Source organism: Phodopus roborovskii, unplaced genomic scaffold, assembly GCF_943737965.1.
Source record: "Phodopus roborovskii unplaced genomic scaffold, PHOROB, whole genome shotgun sequence".
Lineage (NCBI taxonomy): Eukaryota > Metazoa > Chordata > Mammalia > Rodentia > Cricetidae > Phodopus > Phodopus roborovskii.
This window is the reverse complement of record NW_026126563.1, coordinates 903,883-926,705: the sequence shown is the minus strand read 5'-3', so window position 1 is coordinate 926,705 and position 22,823 is coordinate 903,883. Positions and strand designations below refer to the sequence as shown.

General features: G+C 35.2%; 1 protein-coding gene across 1 annotated transcript in view; it reads left to right on the top strand.

Moving 5' to 3' along the window:
* The window catches only part of Rttn (rotatin), a 117,614-nt gene that overhangs the window by 58,929 nt on the left and 35,862 nt on the right, over positions 1–22,823 (top strand). Inside the window, exons 28-35 of the mRNA XM_051202025.1 lie at positions 1,975–2,194; positions 7,075–7,203; positions 7,795–7,905; positions 10,190–10,348; positions 12,278–12,349; positions 16,234–16,423; positions 18,005–18,096; positions 22,214–22,304. Of these exons, the coding sequence (XP_051057982.1) occupies positions 1,975–2,194; positions 7,075–7,203; positions 7,795–7,905; positions 10,190–10,348; positions 12,278–12,349; positions 16,234–16,423; positions 18,005–18,096; positions 22,214–22,304 (1,064 nt within the window). The remainder of the gene's footprint in view (positions 1–1,974; positions 2,195–7,074; positions 7,204–7,794; positions 7,906–10,189; positions 10,349–12,277; positions 12,350–16,233; positions 16,424–18,004; positions 18,097–22,213; positions 22,305–22,823) is intronic.

Below are 22,823 nucleotides of genomic sequence, written 5' to 3'. Positions count from 1 at the left end.
AAATACTAGTTTCTTTTACTGTGGTGGGATTTGGTGTGTTCTAAGGAAGATTGAAATTGGGTCTTCATTTCTTACTCTATACAAAACTAACTCAAAATGGATCAAGTTTCTCAACATAGACCCAATACACTGTATCTAATAGAAGAGAAAATAGGAAACATGCTAATTGTCAAAAGAAAGGACTTTTTGAATGAGATTTTGATAGTGTAGGCATTTAGGACAGCAATTAGTAAATGGGATCTCATGAAATTAAAAAGGTTCTGTACAGCAAAGGACATCATGATTTGGGTAAAGGGTAGCCTACAGAATTTGGAAAAATATTCTTTACCTGCGCCTCTGTCAAAGGTTAATATGTAGAATATAAAGAATTCATAAAACTAGGCATCAAGGAAATAACCCCATTTAAAAATGAGGCATGGAACTAAAGAGAATTTTCAATAGAAGAAACAGTTGAAAATGTTCATTGTTAAAGCTATATTTGTGGGGCTGCAATAGGAACAAGCTGAGTGGCCCCAAGTTTGTAACTGAGTGGGGGTGTGTGGATGAGGGAAAGAAGTTCATCTTGAGTGGGGGAGTGTGTGTGAGGGAAAGGATAGCTATAGACAATAAAGAAAAGACAGAGACACAGAATAAAAGTCAGGAGGGCAGATCAGTCAATGCTGAAATGCCACGAGTGTATTTTTCACCACTTTTATAAAACTTAACCAAAAAAAGGGAACCCAGTATCATGTATACAGAACAAACAGACTTTTCTCCCTTGCTTATTCTGAGGGTTCAGTAACCACACCTCAACTTCTCGTTCCCTAGCCTTGAGGGTCAGGAGTAGCCACACCTCAGATTCAGGTCTGTTGTTATTTAGAATAAGATAGCCAAAGACCCTACTGTAGCCACACCTTTGACCTTTCAGTCTTATGACTTGCTGAGGACAGTTTTGAACTCTCTGTCCTTGTGCCAAGATGGAGTGGAGCCATCTTTATGGGTACTGACAGTTCAGCATTTTTAGCAATCATGAAAATGAAAATTCATTAAGTCTTTGAAAATTTCATATAGTGTATTTTGATGATACTCCCCACCCTCCTCCACTTCCCAATGCCTCCCTGGGGTGTGAATGACTTACCAGGTTATCACACCATTAAGAAAAACTGACTGCCTTTCTTCAAGGTAGCCATTCTGACAGTGATAAGTTGTAATCTCAATGTATTTTGATTTAAATTTCTATGATTACTAAGAATCTTGAATATTTTTTCATGTTTTAATTGACCCTCTATACTTCATTGAAAGTTATGTTCATTTTATTGCCCATTTATTGCTTTATCTTTTGGCTTAATTTTTTAGTTTTTCTTCACTTCTTTATATAGTCTAGAAATTGTCCTCTGCTGGATGAAGGTTTGGAAAGCTTTCTTCCATTCTGTATGCTGTCTCTTCATATTACATTGATTTTTCTGTGCAGAAGTGTCTTAATTTGAATCAATCCCATTTATAAATTTTTTGCTCTTATTTATTGAGCAGATGATCTACTTTGAGATTACATTTCACTCTAGTTTTTACAGTTGAAATGCTTCTCCTGTGTTTTTCTCTAGCAGGTTCAAAGTTTCAACTCTATCTACCATTAAGCTACTCGATCCATTTTTAATAGAGTTTGTTGTATGAAGTGAGAAAGCTGAACCTAGTTTCATTCCTATAATGTTCTAGTGTTCTCAGCACTTATTAAAGAGCCCTGTCCTTCCCATTAGTTTTGGTTCTGTTGTCAAGGGTAAGTTGGTATAGCTCTGTGGGCTTTTTTCCTATAACTTTTATTCTGCTGGCCCACACATCTGTTTTTACAGTGGGTTTTTTGTTTGATTTGTTTTTTGCTTTGAAACTATGCATACTTGGAAGTCTACACTTCTAGTGTAGTGTATCACGAGAAACCTCCCCAGCAGCTAAGATAGCCCCCGAGCCCTTATGTGTGTTTTCCTCTTTTTCTACCAATAGGAAATGCTTGGAACTTTTTTACGTCTTTCAAACACAGCTGTCCCTGAAGCTGCTGCAGTGCCTCAAAGTCACAGATGCTCCTCATTTCTATGGCTTGCCTGCCTTAGAGCGGACCTTAGGAGGGATGGCTCACCTCACTGCATTCCCCGGGTGGAGTGCACACTCTCCTCTCTCAAAGCCAATTGAGATTTGTGGGAAGTACTTGTCTGGTCTCCTGGAGGTAAGTTAGAATGACAACTTAACACCTAGATACTGTTTATTGATTTTTTTTAAATTTCCATGCCAGGACCAAAGACAGTTTATATGTAAGGTAGCGTATAGTACCATATATGTCTAACTTGTAATGGTAAAATGTTTTCGTTTTTTAAGCAAACATGTGATGTCATTTCTGCATACTTTTATTTTGAAGAAAATCTGAGGCTTATCCTGTCTCTTTATGGAAGTGATTTAATTTTATCACTTATTTCATTTAGTCTGCTAGCAGGTTATTTTCACTTCTCTTGGCATTGGGACAGGATTGGTTGGGCTTCATCATGTCACAGAACAGGTGCGATGATGATAGGAGAACTTACAGCAGCCCTTTCTCTCCTTATACCATGTGAGTCCTAATATTAAACTTGGTTCACCAAGTTTGGTGATTACCCTTACCTGCTGAGCCATCTCACCAGCCCTGCTTAAACTTGTAAATTGTGCAATATAATCCAGAAAATGCACAATTTAATTATTATATAATTAAAACCCACATGATTGCCCCCGGATCTCCAAATAGAACCTGGATGACAACTCTGGCAACATCAAACATGTTCCTTTGGAAACCTTCTCCAAAGGATTTTGATTGCTTGGTACCCCTTTCCTTTCCTTTCCTTTCCTTTCCTTTCCTTTCCTTTCCTTTCCTTTCCTTTCCTTTCCTTTCCTTTCCTTTCCTTCTTGATAGTTTTACTGCTTATCTCCTGCCTATATATAAAATATTTTCTGATTTTTTTTTAAATGTGCAAATGGAATCATATGTTTGGATTGGTTTCTTTCAACAATATCCTTAGGAAATTTATTCATTTCATTGCTTGTAGGTGGAGTTTAATTTTTTATAGTAATCTACTTACTACAAGAATGAATTACATTTAGTGTTTTGATTTATGTGTCGCTGTGAACATTGCCTTTTGGTAAAAATGAGGCTGTTATATGTATTCTTAAAAAATTTCTCATTCATGTTGGTTTCTGAAAATTTAATTTTTATTTATTGACTCTGTACTCATTAACCTTGTTTCCAGTTTCTAAACAAATGCCTTTAAATCTTCACTAATTGATAGATTTTGTTTGTCATATCTTTCAGGCCTGGAATATTGTATTTGGGAAGATTATGTTATGAGTTGAATTTTTAGTTAATCTATAATTATATAATTAGACTATTTTTGTGTTTGTCTTAGTATGTTATATTTTCCCAGAATTGAAAATTTTATCTAAGTTTTCAATATCACTATCTAAAAATTATTTATCTCTTAAATGTCTACTGCATCTATAGTTCCTGCCAACCAGACATAAATTTTCCTGTCTCTGCTTTTCTTACATTATCTCACTTGTGGTAATGTTTGTTACTTTTATAAAGGAATAAACCATCATCTTTGATCCTCTCTGTAGTGCTTGCCCCTATTGATTTTTATGTATACAGAAGAATACACTTAAACAAAGTATACGATTTGCCACTGTGATTTCTGTTCCTCTCCCCAAGCTTGTTTAAGCAGTTTGGTCTCAGATTAGAAGCATGGCCTTATATTCCATAATCATCACTTGCCTTAAAGTATTCTAGTGTGGTGTAATTAATTTAACTGAGATATGGTTGTGCAAAGTTTTCAGAGGACAGCTTTGCTGTGAGTACTGGCAGCCTTGCATGGATGCACATGCCCAGCTGATGGAGGTCTCAGCAGAATTTTCTGAGATTAATCTGGGATTTAAAAGCCTAGGAGTCTTCAGGGAAATTGTCAGGTTGAGGTTGATTCTCATGCATTTTCACCATTAGAAGCTGGCTGTGAACTTCTAGGCTTAATTTTTTTGTTTTTTGTTTTTTTTTGTTTTTTTTTGTTTTGTTTTTTTTTTTTTGTTTTTCAAGACAGGGTTTCTTTGTATAGCTTTAGAGCCTATCCTGGCGCTCGCTCTGTAGAGCAGGCTGGCCTCAAACTCACAGAGTCCTAGGCTTAATTTTTTTTAATAGCTAGATATATTTTATTTTATTTTCATGATTTCAAACTTTTTATTTATTAGGATTTCATACAATGTATTTTGATCCTGTCTGTCCAGTCCTCAGACTTCTTTCCCCTTCCTCTCTACCCAGCCAACTTTTTGGCCTCCTTTTTTTTTTTTTTTTTTTTTTTAAAAACTGATGTGTTAAAAACCCATATCCATGTTAAGAATTTTGGTAATCTTACATTTTGAGTGTTATTTCTATCTTTTTTTTTTTTTTTTTTGAATTTTCTGTTATTTGGCTACTCACTCAAAAAAGCTTTTCAGCAAAATTTTTTTTGGCAGTTTCCATCTTTTATATCTTTTATGGACTTTTCTGTACATAGAATTTAAGGTTTAACTTCCTTCCTTTCTTTAAACCCTTTTCCTTCTCATGACTGTGTGGTGAATATTGTTTGCTGGTCTGTAGATGACCATTTACTTATAAAACCTTGCATGTGCCACTCTTATTCAGTGCATTGTCTTTCAAATACGCTGTATTTCTTTGTTTTACATGTTTCACTGTTGGCTTATGAGAATTGTCTTTAGGCCATTTCCAGTTCTCAGTGGCTGTCTGGATGCCTAACACAATGATTGTTATCTACAGTTTTTGTTTTTCTCCCTAAAGACTGCAAAGTGCTATAAAAAAGTAGTACTATAAAATTCAGTATAAGTTTTACTGCATCCTCCTTAATAAAATACAGTTTTTCTCAATTACATACATCAAAAAAGATGTTCTGTAAGCTTTCTCATTAATTGCACCATGCTATAAGGTGTTTGTGATCAGAAATATAAGATTATTTTTATACAAATTATATTAGCTAAAGAATTGGTCATAATAACTTTTTTCAAAGCATCATTTGTGGATTTAACCTGCAGGTACCTAATTTACAGTATTAATTATAATGTGATTTATAGTAAAAAAGCATACGTAATTTTTATGTTACATATCCACTTTTATTTATTTTAAATTGTGTGTGTGTTTGTGTGTGCACGTGCGCGTGTGCGTGCGTGTGTTTGCATGCGTGCGAGCGTGTGCATACAAATGCGTAGGAGGCCAAAGAGAGTGACAGATCCCCTGTAGCTGGGGTTACAGGAGCTGCCCGATGCAGGTGTTACAAGTTGAGTCCCGAGAGACCTATTCAGCCCACCATGCATCTCTTTAAAACAAATTTTATAATTTTTTTTTTCCAGATCAGGGATATGTGAGGAATTACAGTTTGAAAAGAAGCTAAATGTTCTGTTTATATTTGGAAACTGTCAGATGTACTTTTGTTTTTAAGATTAGGTGAGAAAGATTTCTGGTAACCTCTTTCCTTCAATTCTAGAAATCAAAATTAGCTATTCATAATATTAAAGAATGAAGTGTTTAATTTTAAGTAACAAACCCAGTCTGAAGACAATAACTTTATTTTAAGTTCAGTTATCTTGAGACAATAAACATAAAGTTTATTAACCAAGGAATAGATAAAAATATTTCCTATTTTCTAATGTTTCATAGTTATGAAAAATTTGATTAATAAGTACTGATTTGGAATAAACAGGTATTGGTTTAATGTTTCATTGACAATAAGGAGAAAAATATGTATGTCTTTATATTCACTGATAGGAAGTTAATGTCAAAAAGTCACTTTTGTTAGAAATTATAGCTGAGTTATATTTATTCTAGAATTTTTCTGCTTAGACTGTCTAAACTCATATTATTAAGGAGAAAGTAAAGCTTTTATGACTAGACGTGCCAAGACTCACTGTTGGTTCTGCTGATTTGATTAATGGTTCCTCTATAACTGAAGCCAGTTCCTTCTTGAAAAAGCCATACTTCCAATATCAAGTTTTACTGTTTCTATAGAGCAGATCTGATATTTGACTTTTGTACATACATGTAACACATTTGTAATGTGTGTTATACATGTGATTTCCTTTGCTGCATGAGTTGAAGAAATAAAAAAACAAACAAGTGAAACCCCAAACTCTGGAAGAGAACCTCAGATGAGGTGAAATGGTCCATTTGGAGATTTACCATGAACAGAGCAGTGAGCCTTAACCGGCACTTGCAGTTGTGGTGGTGCCAAAATTTACAGCATAATTTTCCTTCAAATATATAGGGCCTAAACACAGCATCCTTTAAAAAAAAAATGTAATTATGAACTAGAAATATTTTTTTTTGTGTGTGTGACTGAACTTTCACATTTTAAGTTGATAATCTATAAAGAGTTATGTTTGGCAGTCACTTCTCAGTGATTGGGGGCCAATGTGTGATCCATACAGAAAGGCTCCAGAACAAGTGCACATAGTTGAGAGAGTTCTCTAAGTCAGGCATCAGGACTTTCTGATGCAGTTGCTTAGTGAGCAGTGTCTCTTCAAAGAGAAATACTGTGTCATTCCTGTTGGAGAAGTGTCAGAGCTCTCTGATATCTGGGAAAGAAACAAAATGAGGACCAGTTCATGAAATAATAAGCACATTCTCAAATGAGCAATAGAAATCTAAGATCATTCAGAAGTAAAGACAATTTCTATTTTCATTTAACAAAGTTTAGCATAACCCTGGTGGTCAATGAGCTTTAGAAAGCTAGTAATTTTGCATATACGTTTCAACTATGCATTTAAAAATTTTTGATTGAAAATGCTGCAGCACTTAAAATATGTTTATATTGTAAATCTAAAAGATGTTCTAGGAAGATGTTCTAAATAAATATTCTTGAAACAAATCACAAAATTGAAAATATTTAAAACATTTTTTTAAACTATGGTAAAATTTGCCACTGTAGTCACTGTTAAATGAATTATTTATTTGGCTGATATTTGATTAAATTAGGAGAAAGATACTTACTGCTTTATACCCGTAAGAGGAAAGCCATCATAAAATTTCTTATGTTTGCTTTCTAGGTCATTACTTCATTTTATGTGGAACGTGGAGGAAATGCTATGTCCTTCATGGGCAAAGGGGTTACGAAGAGCACAGTCCTTTGCTTACTTCATTTATCCCATGAGATGATGGCCCAAGCACCAAGCTCGGTAAGAAAAACACAAGCTGCAGTTATCTGAACTGTTGCTTGAAAAGTAATGTGCTCTGTCTAGTACATGAAAATAATGTTTTTGACTTGTTAGAAAGACAACTAGAATTATTTACTTGGGGGTGCTGGAGCTGACCCAGTGGTGAGGAGTGCTTGCTGCCCTATCAGAGGACCTGAGTTTGAGTCTCAGCACCCACTATGAGTGACTCACAACCACTTATAACTCCAGCTTAGGGGGGATACAAGATTCTTGTCTAACCACTGTAGGCAACTGCACACATATACCCACACACAAAACAAACAAAAGTAAAATCTTTAAGACAGTAATTATTTTGGGTTACAACATTTCCTGGAAGTTATGTTTCTAAATTTATTCAAAAATTTATTTTGGTTGAAATCATTAATTAGAAAATGACTTTTTTTTTGGGGGGGGGGGAGGCTCAATCATGGGAGAAAAACCTCTGTTGAAAAATTGTCTTAAAGGAAGCCAAGATTTTTATTTGCTTTATTTTGCCCCAAAACACACTTACATTGAGAGTTATTTTAAATTTTCTAAACTTACTTGAAGTGTTGTCCTTGGTTTTCATTCTAGGAGTGGATGCCACTTTGGTTTTTGCCTTTGGGTAGTTCCAGTGAAGAACATGCTCCGACTCAGCAAGGGTTGGCCTGGCTAATCCCTTTATGGGTTGATCGAGACCCCGAGGTCAGTGTAGAGGAATACCAGCTTTGTTGTGTCTAGATTGAAAAGCAACTGAAACAAAACGCATGTACTTATATAATATTGTGGGTTATTGTAATTGGTACAGCTTATTTTTTTATTTCGCCTCTGTTTTCCCTCAGGCTGCCATAACAAAACACTGTTGACTGGGTTATTACAGTAAGAGAACTTCTTGCCTTACAGTTTTGTTGGCTGAAAGTTCATGGTCTGTGTACCAGCATAGTCACACTCTAGGGGGCTCTTGTTTTCATTGACGTATACCTGTCTCTTTGCAGAGTGTCCACATGCTTTTCATGGTGTGTGTGTCAGGAAGTCTCCAGTGTGGTTGGGGGTAGGACCTCATTGTTAATTGGTCATTTCATTTTAATTATCTTGAGGAAGTCCTATTTCCAAACAGGTCACATTGGAAGTTAAAGCTTCCACTGAGATTTTAGGGGATAATTTTTCAACTGAGCTTTCCATCTCATTTCCATTAAAATCCACATCCTTTTCTTTTCAAGTAAGTACAGTAATCTCTGTAAACAGATTAAAAAAAAAATACCCCCAAAACAAAAACAAGAACAATCTTAACCCACTGCAGTAACAGCTTTAAACTCGGAACTCCAAAGTCTTGTGTGAATATTATCTAAATCAAGAATAGATGAGGATTCATGTATTTCATACTGAGGAAGGAATACGTTCTCAACTAAGAGGCTATGAAACACAGAAATTACGCATTCTATATGATGGGAGAATAGGCACAGGGTTCTTTCTAGTCCTGTGTCCTAGTTCTAATCTCGAAGGGAGAAAAAGGGAAGAAATTAGGTTGCAAAGCAAGTGAATATGCTGGGGAAGCAAATTCCATTAGCACTTAGGGCCCAAGGCTTTGTCTTAGACCCTGTATTACAGGCTCTGCTGGAGGAATATTCTCAGCCCTAGTTTCCAGTAGTCAGTGAGTGGCCTGACCTCTTTAGGCTGTCCCCCTCGCTCCAAGATTGCTGCTGTGGCTAAAGACAGCAGCACCACTGTCCCTGAGGGACTGGACTGGGTATGGCCCAGTGGAATTAGAAAGGCAGCCATAGCCTTAGAAACTAAGAAGAAAACAGCTTTACTCCAAGCCTAAGTTAGGAGTGGCCGACCTACAGATCTCTGAATTACATTTGGGACCTTTATTCTCTTTGAAGAATGATAGCACATATTGCCTAAGGAATCCAAGCCACATAATTTTCTAGTCATTCTATTTCACTTTCCCATTTTCTGTCATTCACATTGGCATTGTCTTTGCTGACCCAGTGTTATCTCCATTCTGGCTTCTAAAGACTTGTACTCTTCATGGGACAGTGTCACTGAAAATGTATTTCTCGGTCAAAATTCAGAAATGCACCAAACTATTACTTAAATAGCAGTTATGTTATGGCCAGCATTACTGTACCAAATTAAGCTTCTTCTTTTTTTTTTTTTTTTTTTTTTTTGTATGACCATTCTGTGTTGTTACTTTTTTTTTTTTTTTTTTGGTCTTTTTATTACTTTTTCCGGAGCTGAGGACTGAACCCAGGGCCTTGGGCTTGCTAGGCAAGCGCTCTACCACTGAGCTAAATCCCTAACCCCCAAATTAAGCTTCTTTAACATATTTTTTCTTAAAACAATTTTTGAGAAGATACTACATGCCTTATAACGAAATGTAACTCAGCTACATAATTTTGAAATGAAGTATTAAGAACTACTTATTTGCAAAAGATATTAATAACTTGAGAAAAATAGAACAAAGTAATGAGAATATTTTTATGAATAAGGAATAAATGAAAATCATGTTCAATAAATATGACCAAGTACCCTCTGCTTTTTATTAAAAAAACTCTGTAAGTTATAATTACCTTAATGCCTACTTATACCTGTTTAGTTTAACCTCAGTGACAATTGATGGTAGTTTACTTTTTTTTCAGGTTATTGATTTTTTTTCCAACCCTTATGCAGGATTTCTATAAAGCCAGTTCACACACATGTAGGACACTCTTTCTGTGGGTCTTTAGTGTGTAGTATGTAAAGCCAATGCTGTATTTACACACACATAAGATGCTTTCTATGTGTCCTTTAGTATGTAGGAATGTAAAGCCAATGCTATATTCATAGACTCACAGACATGTAGGACACATTTTCTGGGTGTCATTTAGTGTGCAGAAATGTAAAGCCAATGTCACATTCACACAGTTCTAGCACTTTTGTATGAGAAGGATGGCCTTGAGCTAGGAAAGAGTATCCTTGGATTTGGTATCTCTGTCTTTGCTGACAGGTGAGATTCACCTCCCTGGGATTGGGATCAGCACTGACCACCATTGAAGCTGGCTGTGTAGCCTTGGCAAACAGTTGTCAGAATATTTCTGGTGGGCTCTGGGGAACCGTGGTGAACATTCTTCTGGATCAGTCGGAATGCAGTATGGTACGCCGGGAGGTATGTCTGCCCTGGCCCTGCTTTGTGTCACAGAAGTCCATTGTAGTATCTATAAGCCTCAGTTGACTTTGACTTGCTGTTTAGTGGGATGGACTGAGCAAAAACCATTATTTGTTTTCCTTACAAAAAGTTTAAATGAGAAGATTAATTTACAATCAAAATTGAAGTCATTTATTCTGATAAACTAAGGCAGAATATTTAAATTGTTGTATTAAATATTTATTTATTTATTTTGCATATGTGTGCATGTGTTTGCAGATATGCTTGTGCAGTCACATGCTCTGCTGTGGGGGTCAGAGGACGACTTATCAGAGCTGGACCTCTCCTTCCATCATGTGGGTTCTGGGAACAGAATTCAGCCTTGGCAGCAAATGCCTTCCTTTACCAGATGAGCTATGCTGATTTATTTTTTAGTTTTTATTTTTTTAGTTGTAATGTTAAGCAGTACCCATGAGGCATTTTTGTTTTTGTTTTATTTAATTTTTTTTTATTTTACATATTGATCCCAGTTCCCTCTCCCTCCTCCCTCTCTCCCTCCCTCTCATGCCCCCCAACCACCCTCTCATTTCATTTGCCCCCCCCCCCCCAACTCCACAGGGAGAGTGATGCCTTTCAGGAGGGATCAACAAAATCTGTCAAATCATTTGGAGTAGGGTCTACTCCCTCCCTCCTGCCTCTAGGTTAAGGGAGTATCCCTCCATGGGGGATGTGCTCCCAAAGTCCTTTTGTGCACCAGGGATACATCCTGGTTCCACTGTCTGAGGTCCCTTAGACTGACCAGACCTTCTAACTGAGACCCATGTTCAGGGGGGTCTGAGTCAGTCCTGATATATTTTAATGTGAACTTGTATATCACACATTGAAAAGTAATTCACAGAAAATGATTGTTTTTACTCAACATGTACAGCTCTTTAGTGTTTGTAAACCTTTAATAATAATAGTATTTTCAAAATAACATTTTTCAGTATATGGCAGTAATATTTGAGAAGACAATAATGTTTTTAAAGTTCTTTGCTCATTTATGTAATGTATTTGTGTACATGTGTCCCTGTGAAAGACAGAGGACAAATCTGCAGGGTCAGTTCTCTTGCTGTCTTTTGGGCTCTGGGGATGACTGACTCCTGGTCACCAGTTCTAACCACAGCTGACTCTACCCATTGAGCCATCTTGTCAACTCCAATTGGTGGTTTCCTTTTATTACTGCATTTGTCACACACCAATAGCTTTAAAAATGACAAGCAAGTAGTTCTCAGAGATTTCTGAAGAAATCAGCAGTTCCTGGCCCACCACTAACCAATTTTCAGTGGTAGACGCATAAAACCAGTTTTCTTATTATTTGCTGTCATAATTTCACATGGTAATTCTTACATTTATGGGTTTTTTTTTTTTTTGCTTCATTAATTTTAAAATGGACTTCCAGTGAAGATGGGTGGAGGTTGTGCTCTTAGAATTTCCTTTATTCTTGTTATTCTCTTAGTAGAATTACACCATAATTTTTCATTAAACAAAACTTAGTTCTTATATTTGTATACTCACTTCATTGGACATTTGTGCTTTAAGATGTTGTATGAGAGAGGAGGAAATTGAAGAGGGATGAAGCAGATGCTTGTTATCTGTGTGTAACCTTCCAAAGGGATATGGAAGATGTTATTTGTATTTTTTAAATGGTTCTAGGATGTTTTATAATAATCATTTTTGCATGAAACTTTGTAATGATAAAAAGTACATTTTCTAATGAACTGTTTCATAGTTTGCTCATCACCTATTTCAGTCCCCAGCTAATAAGAAGTGTGGTATATGACATCTTGTGAGGCTCTCTCAGTGTGTACAACTGACCAGCTGCATTTCTGTTATTTAATTACAGCACTTGGTTATTTCAGAGATGACAACAAGATGGCAGTATTGACATTCTGTGTTTTTAATTTTCAGGCTGCATTTATTCTTCAGAATCTCCTTGTAATTCCGATGCCTTCAGAAATTATAAAGGATTATACCTGGCAGGTGGGTATAAGTGTTTATCAATCTAGCAACTGTTTTATATTAATTAGTTTTGAATTTCAATGTATTCATTTGTGTCTGTGGATTTCATATTTGTGAATTTAAGCAACCAGGAGTCAAAAATATCCAAGAAATAGTAATGTTACTGGGCAATTGTAGAATTTTTCTTTTATTATTCTTCTTACACAGTATTGCATGACAACCACATACAATAACATTCAGGCATTATGGCTTAGAGAGCCTTTAACCACCCATTTTATATAAGGGAGTTCTCTATCTACAGACTTCAGTATTTGTGAGAGTCTAAGAACCAGTCTATTGTTGATATCAAAGATTGGCTAAACTTTATTACTTAAATAACTGTGTGTATGGCAGCAAGTGCTTCTTAATTAGAAGGCAGAAATTGTCTGATTCTTTTTCACATTTGGGCATCTCCTAAGCTAGTGAAATGGTCCCACAAAGGCGGGAAGAGAGAACTGCCTGTAAAGTTGTTCTCTGACCTTCACACAAATGCTCTGGCACATGTATAACCTCCACCACACACACTAGATTTATTTATTTTATGTGTTTTGCCTTCATGGATGTGTCTGAAACTCTTGCATACTGGTGCCCACATAGGTAAGAATCAGGTGTTTGCTCAAAGGCTCTGATTACTTTCTAATAATTTTAGAATATATTGGTGCTGCTTTTCCATAGGACCCAAATTAGAATCCCAGTACATATATGACAGCTCACAACCATGTGTAACTTCTGTTGCAAGGAATCTGTCTTCCTTTGGCCTCTGTAAGCATCAGATATTCTTGTGGTGTACAGACATATATGAAGGCAAAACAACCATACACATTAAAACTTTTTTAAAAAGGAGTGGTTATGTATACAATGTATGCATATAGTCATCTGGGCTTTTCCTTTTTTTTTTTTTTTTTTTTTTTTTTTGAGGCAGGGTCTCTAACACAGGCTGAACTCAGATTCTTTTATGTAGTGAGGATGGCCTTCTGATCTTGTCTTCACCTATCTTATGCTGGGATTATAGGCATGTACTATCTACCATTTCTACTTTATGTGGTACTAGGGCCTTTTGCATGCTAGCCAAACACCCTACCAACCAAGCTATATTCCCAATCCTGAGAGTGATATTTGAAAATGTAGTCTGGTATCTGGATGAGCTCCCTGTTATGGATATATATTGTCTGTATTTTTTTTTTTAAGCACACAGAACTGATAACCCATTGTGCACATGTTTGTCTATTTGTGTATGTGTTTTTGATAAACAGAAGCACTTATTACTATCCACTATTAATTATAAATTCTTCATATACATGGGTATGTTTCATATTTGCTGTAGTTAATATCATATTTTTTTTATCTTTTACTATATACATCTTGAAGTACCTTCAATATTCCACAAAATATCTCTTGTTGAAGTCATCTTAATGGTGGTCATACTTTAAGTGACTTTATAGATTTCTATATTTAGAATCTTTTTTCTAGTCTTTGAATTATATTATAGTACTTTTTATGTGTTACCAAAGTAATTCTATTTTAAAATTCTTACATGTATTTTTTTTTGTTTCTTGCTCCATTTCTGTTGTATGTAAGTCTATTTTGTGTACAGTGACTCTATGAGTAAGATATGTGTCTTAAAATTGATATTCTAGTTTATTTCCTTCAGAACTATATTTTCAAGTTGGAGAGTTCTAAGATAGTCTGAACTTTTCTTTGTAATCATGTTTATAATTGACATCTGATAACTTAAAGTTTGCTTTTTCTTCATGCACTGACATTCTGAGCTCTCCCTGACATTCATCAGGTGATCTGTGAAGTCTAATGTTCAGATTTTTAAATAATGGCCTTTCCTTTTTTGGTGTCATGGTTTTGTTCTGAAATGTCCCCAAGGGCTGTGTACCAAAAGGGTGGTACACAGTGGATGGTGCTGTGTAACAGTGGTGGTATTTGAGAACTCAGGCTTCATGGTAGGCAGTCTCTGGGGGACATATCTTTGAGGTCTACATTTTGTTCATGGTACACATGACTTTTCTTGCTCTTCTGATTCCTGGCTGCCATGAGGTGGCCAGCACTCATCTGGTGGCCATATCTCCCTCCTTTTTTTTTAAAATGATATTTCTGCTTAGCCACAGACGTACGGTCAATGGAGCTAGCCACCTAAAGATGAAACCTCTGAAACCATGAACCTACATAAACATTTTTCTTCTTTGAACTTGACTTATGTATAGTCATTGTTGAAAAACTGATTGACATTTCATTTTTTGTTACCAGATATGAATTCCATAATTTACCTCTTGGTTTGATTTTCCCTGACCTCTGTGTCATAACTAGATTTACACTGCTTTCTAAGATAATCATTTTTTGTATATCAACTAGTTTGGATTTTTACATCTTTACTATGATGCCATTTCTTATCTTCGTTTTTTTAAAATCTAGTTTGTCTTCTTAGAAAAATAAAAAAAGAACGAACTTTAAAAGTTATTAAAAGGTAAGTATAATTTGGCTAGATGATCTTTATAATTTTATTCAGAGAACATTTGCTGGAGTTGATATAAACAACATTTATTACTTCTCACTTTATCACCACTTTTAAAGATAGAAAGTGGAACACGGAAGATGGTGGGTTTGTAACCTGTCTTTTTAATGGTTGCTCCCTTTGCCCACCCAAAAGACCTTTGATGAAGTAAAGACTCAGCATATCTAACTTTTGTGAATAGTGCTGAATAGCTATTTTGTTGTTTTCATGATTTATACAATTTATATTTCTTTACTTGTTCTCAGTAAATATTTGTGAATTTAGGAGTCTGTGATAGAGGAAGCAATTACATAGACATAAAATGAATTAAATAATTTTACATGATTAATGTATTACAAAATAAAATTAATCATCACTCAGAAATACAGAAAAATAGTTTTATGTTACACTCAGAATTGTCTTTTACTGAGTTTGTTGTTCAGTAGCCAGCGTGAAGTTGGAGTTAACTTTTGAGAGCTGTTTTGTTTGTGTTTATTTGCTTTTACTGCTAGGGATCAAGCAGTAAAGGGCTTCCGGTATGTTAGGTTAAGTGCTTTATTGGTGAGCCACACTCCCTAGCCTGCATTAACAAAGCCACAGTTTTCATTTAGTCTGGTAATTTCTTTTCTCTGAGTGACAAAGGGGTTATCTTGGGATGATTTGGAGTTGTTGCATGTCTGTTGTCTTTATCATGTTGTATACATTTAAGCATACTATAACTTGCTGAAAACTCTTTGTAGTGGTGACAGTGGAGGTTTACTGGTCAATATTTTTGACAAATAGTTTAGTAAAGTCATGCCTTAAAGGACCACTTTGGGTGGTAAGAGAGCATTTGCGTAGCATGTATGAGACCCATGGTTTGATTAACAGTATAATTTATAAATAAAAGCAGGACCACATTACTTTTAACTGACCTTGATGAGTAAGCATGGCTTTCTGACCCCATTCTATTTTTCTGTTTTATCTGCTTCTTTTATGCTTCTATATTTTAGTTGATTTTCTTTGCTGACTCAATTAAGTAAAAACATTTTTAAATACCATTACTTAGATCACATTATTTCAGGTATTTATAATAATTGTTTTACTATTGTGTGTAGGTTTAAAGATATTGTTGTTTTTTGCTCAAGTGTGTAATTAGTTGGTTGAGAATGATCATTTCATAGAGGCATTTTAATAAATTGACCCTTTAGGAGGTAGATTTGATCAATCTTCCAGTAAAGTGAAATACTAGTCTATTCTAGTTTAAGCAGCCATGGCTAGAAGGACTGTGGTAGGATCTGGGACATCTTTGCCTTACTGAGATGTAGTGGATCTTTTTGAAGAAATGGTTTGTTAAATCATTGCCTTTTCTCTGTCTTCCGCACAGGGCCCCTGCGTCCATGATGAAGATTCTGGGCTGTCACTCGTAGGAAAACCTGCCCTCCAGGCCCTTTTGTATCATTGCCGTTTCTATGAACATTTGACTCACATGGTGAAACACTGTTATGTAGGAAGATATACCTTTGATTTGAATTTTTCTGCTTTTCCTGAAACTTCAGAATGCAGTGATTTAAATGGTATTATGACTATTTGTTTTTAAAAAGCATAATTTTTTTTTTAAATGATTGAGGGGCCAGGTAGAAAATTTAGTGGGTAAAAGAACACAAATGAGAGGACTGGGATTAGGATCCTCAACACATAAAGACAAGCAAGGTGGGCACGGTGATCTGGAGTCCCCAGAGCAAGCTGACTAGCTAGACTGGCCAGACTGACAAGCTCTGTGTAACGTGAGAAACTTTACCTTAATATATAAGGCGTGGAAAGCAATTGTAGAAGACATATGGCATCAATCTCTGACCTCCTTGCTCAAGTGCACAAGTGAGAACATATATACAATCATGTACATTACCTATACATGCAAAAAGATGACATTAAAATACATGTGTTGATTAAAGAACATATGAAAAATAATTAAAAAGTATACAGGAAAAGAATTATCTCCAGTCCTACAGCCCAGAGAATATCCTTAATATATTTTATTTCTTAATATTGTTTTCCACTATGTGATGTTTGTTTTATGTGCCCTTTTAGTATCTGTTTTCCTAAACATTTCCCGAACATTATTCTGTGTTATAAATTCTTCATGGAAGCCATGTTTGACATCTTATTAATGTTTTATAAGTTACTTTATGCCCTTCAGTAAAGTCTTATAGCTTTTTTCCCTTAGTAAAATCTTAAAACTTTTTAGAACATTCATTCCTTGTCACTCTACAGATTTTTTTCCTCCAAACCTTCTTATGAATGAGATCTGTTCTAACTAAATTGTCTAACTTATTTGATAATTGTATTAAAAAATCTATTTTTGGTATGTCATGAACTTATCAGAATTTTTGTTGAAATAGTTTTACTTCTCTTGGTAAATGTTTTTGAGTTTTCTAAGTATCATATGTTAACACACTAATATTAATTAGATCTCATAAAATGAATATCCATTTAACATGAATTTCTTTAATTTTGAAATAAATATGTTTCAGAATCTTAACACAGAAAAGGTTCAATAAAAGTACAAAAGCCCTCAAATATATGAATTTATTCACTATCTAATGAGTGTATATATGTATAAAATTTGTTTATATATTTGTGTGCAAATATATATAAAGAACATAGTATATATAAAAAGCAAACTGAAATCATGAAATTTCATTACTTTATTTACTTAAATGTAGTTTATAAATTATAATTCACATTTTATTTAAATTAAGAATTATAATTCACATTTCCATTCCCTTCTTAGAGGAATTGAAAATAACAATTAATGAAGCTCTTGGACTTGATAAATAACTCTCCATATTAGAAAAAGAACTTACTCAGTTGTTTTGATTGTTATGAATCACCGTTACTCCTAACATGGCTCTTGAGCCAATATGCATTGATGTATTCTATGTGTTTGTTAGAAATGCACATTCCTGGTTTTACTCTGCTGAAGGGTGTTAGAATTCCTAGGACAGGTGCTGTTGGGGGATTACAACAACCTCTCAGTGAAATCAGAGAAGAATCATCCTTTTGTAGTTTATGACTCGTTTCCTTAAGGAGTACTCATTCTGGTAGTTGTTGGAGAACCTGGAGGATGTCATGCTAACTGTTCTTTGTTGTCACAGGTTTAGATGATTCATTCAAGTATTGGAGGGCTCCCTCAGGGACATCCATTCAGGACCATGAACCAAGCTCTCTTTCTACCTCAGAAACAATGGTAATTGAGAAGGACACAGAAATGTTCCATTTGTGTCTCTGAATAAGTTTGAATTTGTATTGTAGTGATAAAACATTGTATATAAACTCAAGATTATTATTATAATCATTGTGGTTTTAAAAAAGTATATTTGGAGAAGACTCCTGCTCTGCATTTATTTAAAATACTCTATTCAATGTATTCAACTATCTGTGTGTGGTAGACACCCTTGTGCTTTCCCGCATAAGCTTGTCATTCCGAAGTCAAGTAACTGATAAATAGTGCTGTAAGAGGCAGGGCTGGAATTTCAACGAGGGACTGCCTGGCTGTAGTCATACTACGTACAGTCCTTCAGTTAAGTGTCACCAACCCCTCTTTCTTACCTTTTCTGATAGAATCAATAGTAGAAACAATGTCAAAAGTAATTTCATTATTAGTAGATGAGACATATCCTGTATAATTAAAAATCATTAGTTATTCTGAAGTTTTGACTCAGGGCAAGGCAGAATGAGAAAGATTACCCATTCAGATGATTCCAGTGTAATACTGATAATTCCAAACACATCTCTAAATACTTGTATGAGAAACTTTTTTCAATATCTAAAAGATGTGAAATTTGTACATACTTGGATGTCTTCATTCATACATATGTGGTTTTCTTCATAATAACTGATGCTGGTCTTCAGTTTTGTCCAAGCATACAAAAAAAGCATTTCTTCTAAATTATAAAACACATTAATATTTCAAGTATTTGTTGATAAGGACTGTGTGATGGACTTTATTAGGGCAGCAAAGGTTTGGTAACTCTGTTTTTAGAAGTTTAAATAAATAATATGTCTATATGATAATGTAATTATATAGACATTGATAAAGTTTACCTTCTATATTGTCTCCTTTCTTTTTTTTCCCCTCTCTTTATTAGATTCAAAAGAGAGGAGTTGTATTTAGTTATAAACTAGACCTTTATTTGGGAATGTAGAATAATTACCCTGCTCCCACTAGATGTCATACTTTCCAAGCGTAAATGTAAAGATAGTATGTATCTTAGTTCAGCAAGAGAAATACTACGGTTAAATGCCAAAATGAGTTTTATTAATTGATTCACAGAAAGAGGATGAACAGCATCAATAAATGCTTGAAAGTACGTTTTCTCAAGTGATCAGTTTTTACAAGACTATGAAATTGCTATGCTTTAGTTGTTGTGGCTAGATGACTAGATGCCTGAGAAAATCTACCTCAGGTGGAAGTCTCTACTGAAGCTAAGCTAACAGTTTCAGGGATTCAGGCACATGGTTACATGGCATTGTTGTTTCTAGGCCTGTCTTTAGTGATGCAGAATGTCATGCAGGGAGGCATGTGGTGGAGTGGAAATGTTTACCTTGTGGTATCAGGAGAGGAAAAATTAATTACAGAGGAGGACTGGGGTGTACTGGGGGGGGGGGCAAAGCCTATAGCAAAGTAGCAGTAGGAGAAAATTAGTCAAGCTATAGGATCAACCTAAATGCTTTCATTTCTTGTTTATCAGAGCTAATCAATAAATAATAAATTTTCTGTGTTAACTGTTTTGTGTTATTTGACTTACAATATTTATCATATGCAAGAAGGCCTTGATACAGAAAGAAAAATCACAATTATATTTTTTTGGTTTATATCAACATTATTACAAGTTAAAGCACAACATTTTCTGAGAAGAACTTTGGAAGAACTTATTTGACTATGATCCTTATTTAAATGGAAGTACCTTTGTGCTCATTAGCTTTGTATTGATCTTGCAATGTACTTGAAATAATCAACTGGACTTGTTTGGTTTCCTAGTTTGTGAGATTTTAGTCCATAGTTTCTTTGCCCTGTTGATTTTGGCCTATAATCGCAGAATATATTACAATAGGAATATGTAATAGAGGAAGCCTATTCATCTCACGACAGCCTGGACACCAAGAAAGACACAGAAAGGGGCTGTAAACTCTGATATATTCTTCAAGGACATTCCCAGTGATCTGAAGTTTTTCCACAAGCTCCATCTCCTAGTAGCACATGGGCCTGTGGGGACACTCAATATCTAAACTCTAGCAGTCTCTGTGTATATAAAAGTCCTTAACTTCTTCACAATTGGATGGTACATGGTGGGCTGTGAAGACAGCTTAGAGAGTACAAGCATCTGATGTACCCTCTTAATGACCTGGCTTTGATCCTTGGCTCTCATTCTAGAAGGAGAAGCTAACTCTAAAGAGCTGTGCTCTGATCTCCATATAGGTGCATGCACATACATGCTCATGCTCATACACATATGTACTACTAATAAAAAACAACTTGTAAAAATATGTCACTGAGATCTAAAGTTTTAAACATTATTTTTATTAAGTTTGTTATTTGATAATTTCATATTTGCTTATAAAGCATTTTGAAGCTCCCATTCCTTGCCCTCTCTTATCTGCCTCACATCCCAATTAATTTCTCTTCCTCTCTAATAGTCTAAAAATCATCTGGCCCTGGGAGACTTTTAATGACTGCTTCTATTTCCTTAGGGGTTTAACTTGTTTATCTGGCCTTGATTTAATTTTGGTATGTAGTACCTATCAAGAAAATTGCCTATATCTTTTCAATTTTCTAATTTTGTGGAGTACAGGTTTTTGAAGTATGTCCTGATGGCTCTGTGGATTTCCTCAGTGTCTGTTGTTATGTCCCAAAAGGGAGATTTTTTTTTAAGTATATGTGGAGTTAGTATCTATGAATTTTTTTCAAGTTCATATTCTCTTTTACAATGAGAAACTATCAATGAAATTATTCTTAGTACTTTCACATTATCACTGTAAATTAAAGGTATGTTATGCTAGGAATGTGCACAGGGAGTCTATAGATGTGCCTTGGTGGTCTCTGTCATAGTAATGATTATTTGTCAGTTTTGTGGGTGCCCCATGTCATGTCACACACCAACATGCAGGCTCCCTAGGTATGCATCCATTGTGCTTTTTCACAGAGGAAAAAAAAATGTTGGTAAGAAAAAGAGGTATCTTACCTCCCTAGAGAGGCATTTGTCACATAACTGCCAAACACAATAGGCTGAATTCAGTCAATTTTAGAAGGTCATGGCCTTATCTATAAACCTCTAGGTGAATCTGTGTTTGCTTTCTACAGCATTTCGATTAGGTTTAATGTTTTTAACAATGTTGTATTCTGAAACACATTGTCAGCATTTTGCCAAGCTTTACCAAAAAAAAAAAAAAAAAAAAAAAAAATTTAAGTTCTTTTCTGATAGGAGACAAGATGGAGAAAAATCTTTTAATACTTCATTGATTTTTTTTTTAAATTCTATATCTGCAAGGATTTTCCCCACTTTATGTATATGGGTCATTTATTTATTTTTCTTGTATGTATGTCTGTTTACCACACATGTGTCTGCAGAGGCTAAAATAAGGCATCAAGTCTCCTGGGAATGGAGTTATATATGGTTGTGAGCAGCCGTGTGGGCGCTAGGGAATGGACAGCAAGTGCTTTTAAATTCTGAATCACCTGTCTCTTCAGTGTTTACACTGACTTTCATAGGCATTATTAAAGCTTAAGTGTGCAATTTGAAACATCAAAAACAAACCATTTTATTGTAACTAAATAAAAGAAAATAGGGCTGGAGAAATGACTGAACACTTAATAGCACTTGTCTCTCTTGCAGAGGATTTGGTTTTGGTTCCTCCATTTCCAGGATTCAGCACCTTCTGTTCCCCATGCTCACTAGCACATAGATGATAAATGTATATACATGGGGGCAAAACACTCATCTGAATACAGAAATGTAAGAACTTCCAGAACAATACATTTTACCTATTAAAGTGTGTCTCTTAAGCCTTTCAACATTCAGCCAGTTGAGAGCCATTAGTTACTTATATCAGAAACTTAAAATCTTAATGGGCTTCAAATAAAAGCTTGGCACTTTCAAGTTACTGGTTTATGGACTTTGTAACAGTTCCTATAAGGCGTCATAGAACATGACATTATCAGAAAACTAGCTACAGGATTTAGTGTATTTTGTGGTTATAGGGTAAAATTAATTTTAAACTTGCTTCCTTAAGGATATTTTGTATGTCTGCTGTTTAATTCTCCACACTTCAACAATAATGAGTTATGTACCCTCCCTGCTTCACAGGTGGCGGCCTCAGAGGGCAGTACTGAGACTCAGCCACTGCTGCCATCAACACTTCCTTCTGAAACCACGCTTGACCACTTTGTGACTCGAGGTAGTCTTTTTGTGTGTGTGTGTGAAGGTTTTTATTTCTTTAGCGTTCTTCTATCTTTCTCAATCACCCCCCCCCATTTTTTTTTTAACAGCATAGAAAACTTAGTATTTGTAAACTAAAGAGATTTGCAAACCAAAGGCCCTTGGAACTCATAGTTCATCATTACTTGAGTGTGAAACTGTGTGACTCTCAGTTACTTCCTCATGAAATTTTCGTAGGAAGCCTGTAAGATCCCTTAACATGGATCGGTGTTGTTCTGCACATTTCCTTTGTCCCATGTCCATTTGAGCTCCATGGGTTAGGGGTTAGCATCTTTCATTTTTCCCTTTGAAGAGGTTTGAGCACAGTTTCCTCTTTGGAGATAGCCAAACAATGCATTCTGTCATCAGGGAATCATTCATGCATTGTGTTTCTCTGAATTACCCACAAGTGCCAAAAGGCCGTTGGTATATTTTCTTTATTAGTTCTTTGAGAATTTTGAGTTTTGTATGTGTTTTGAGCATATTCACCCCCATTCTC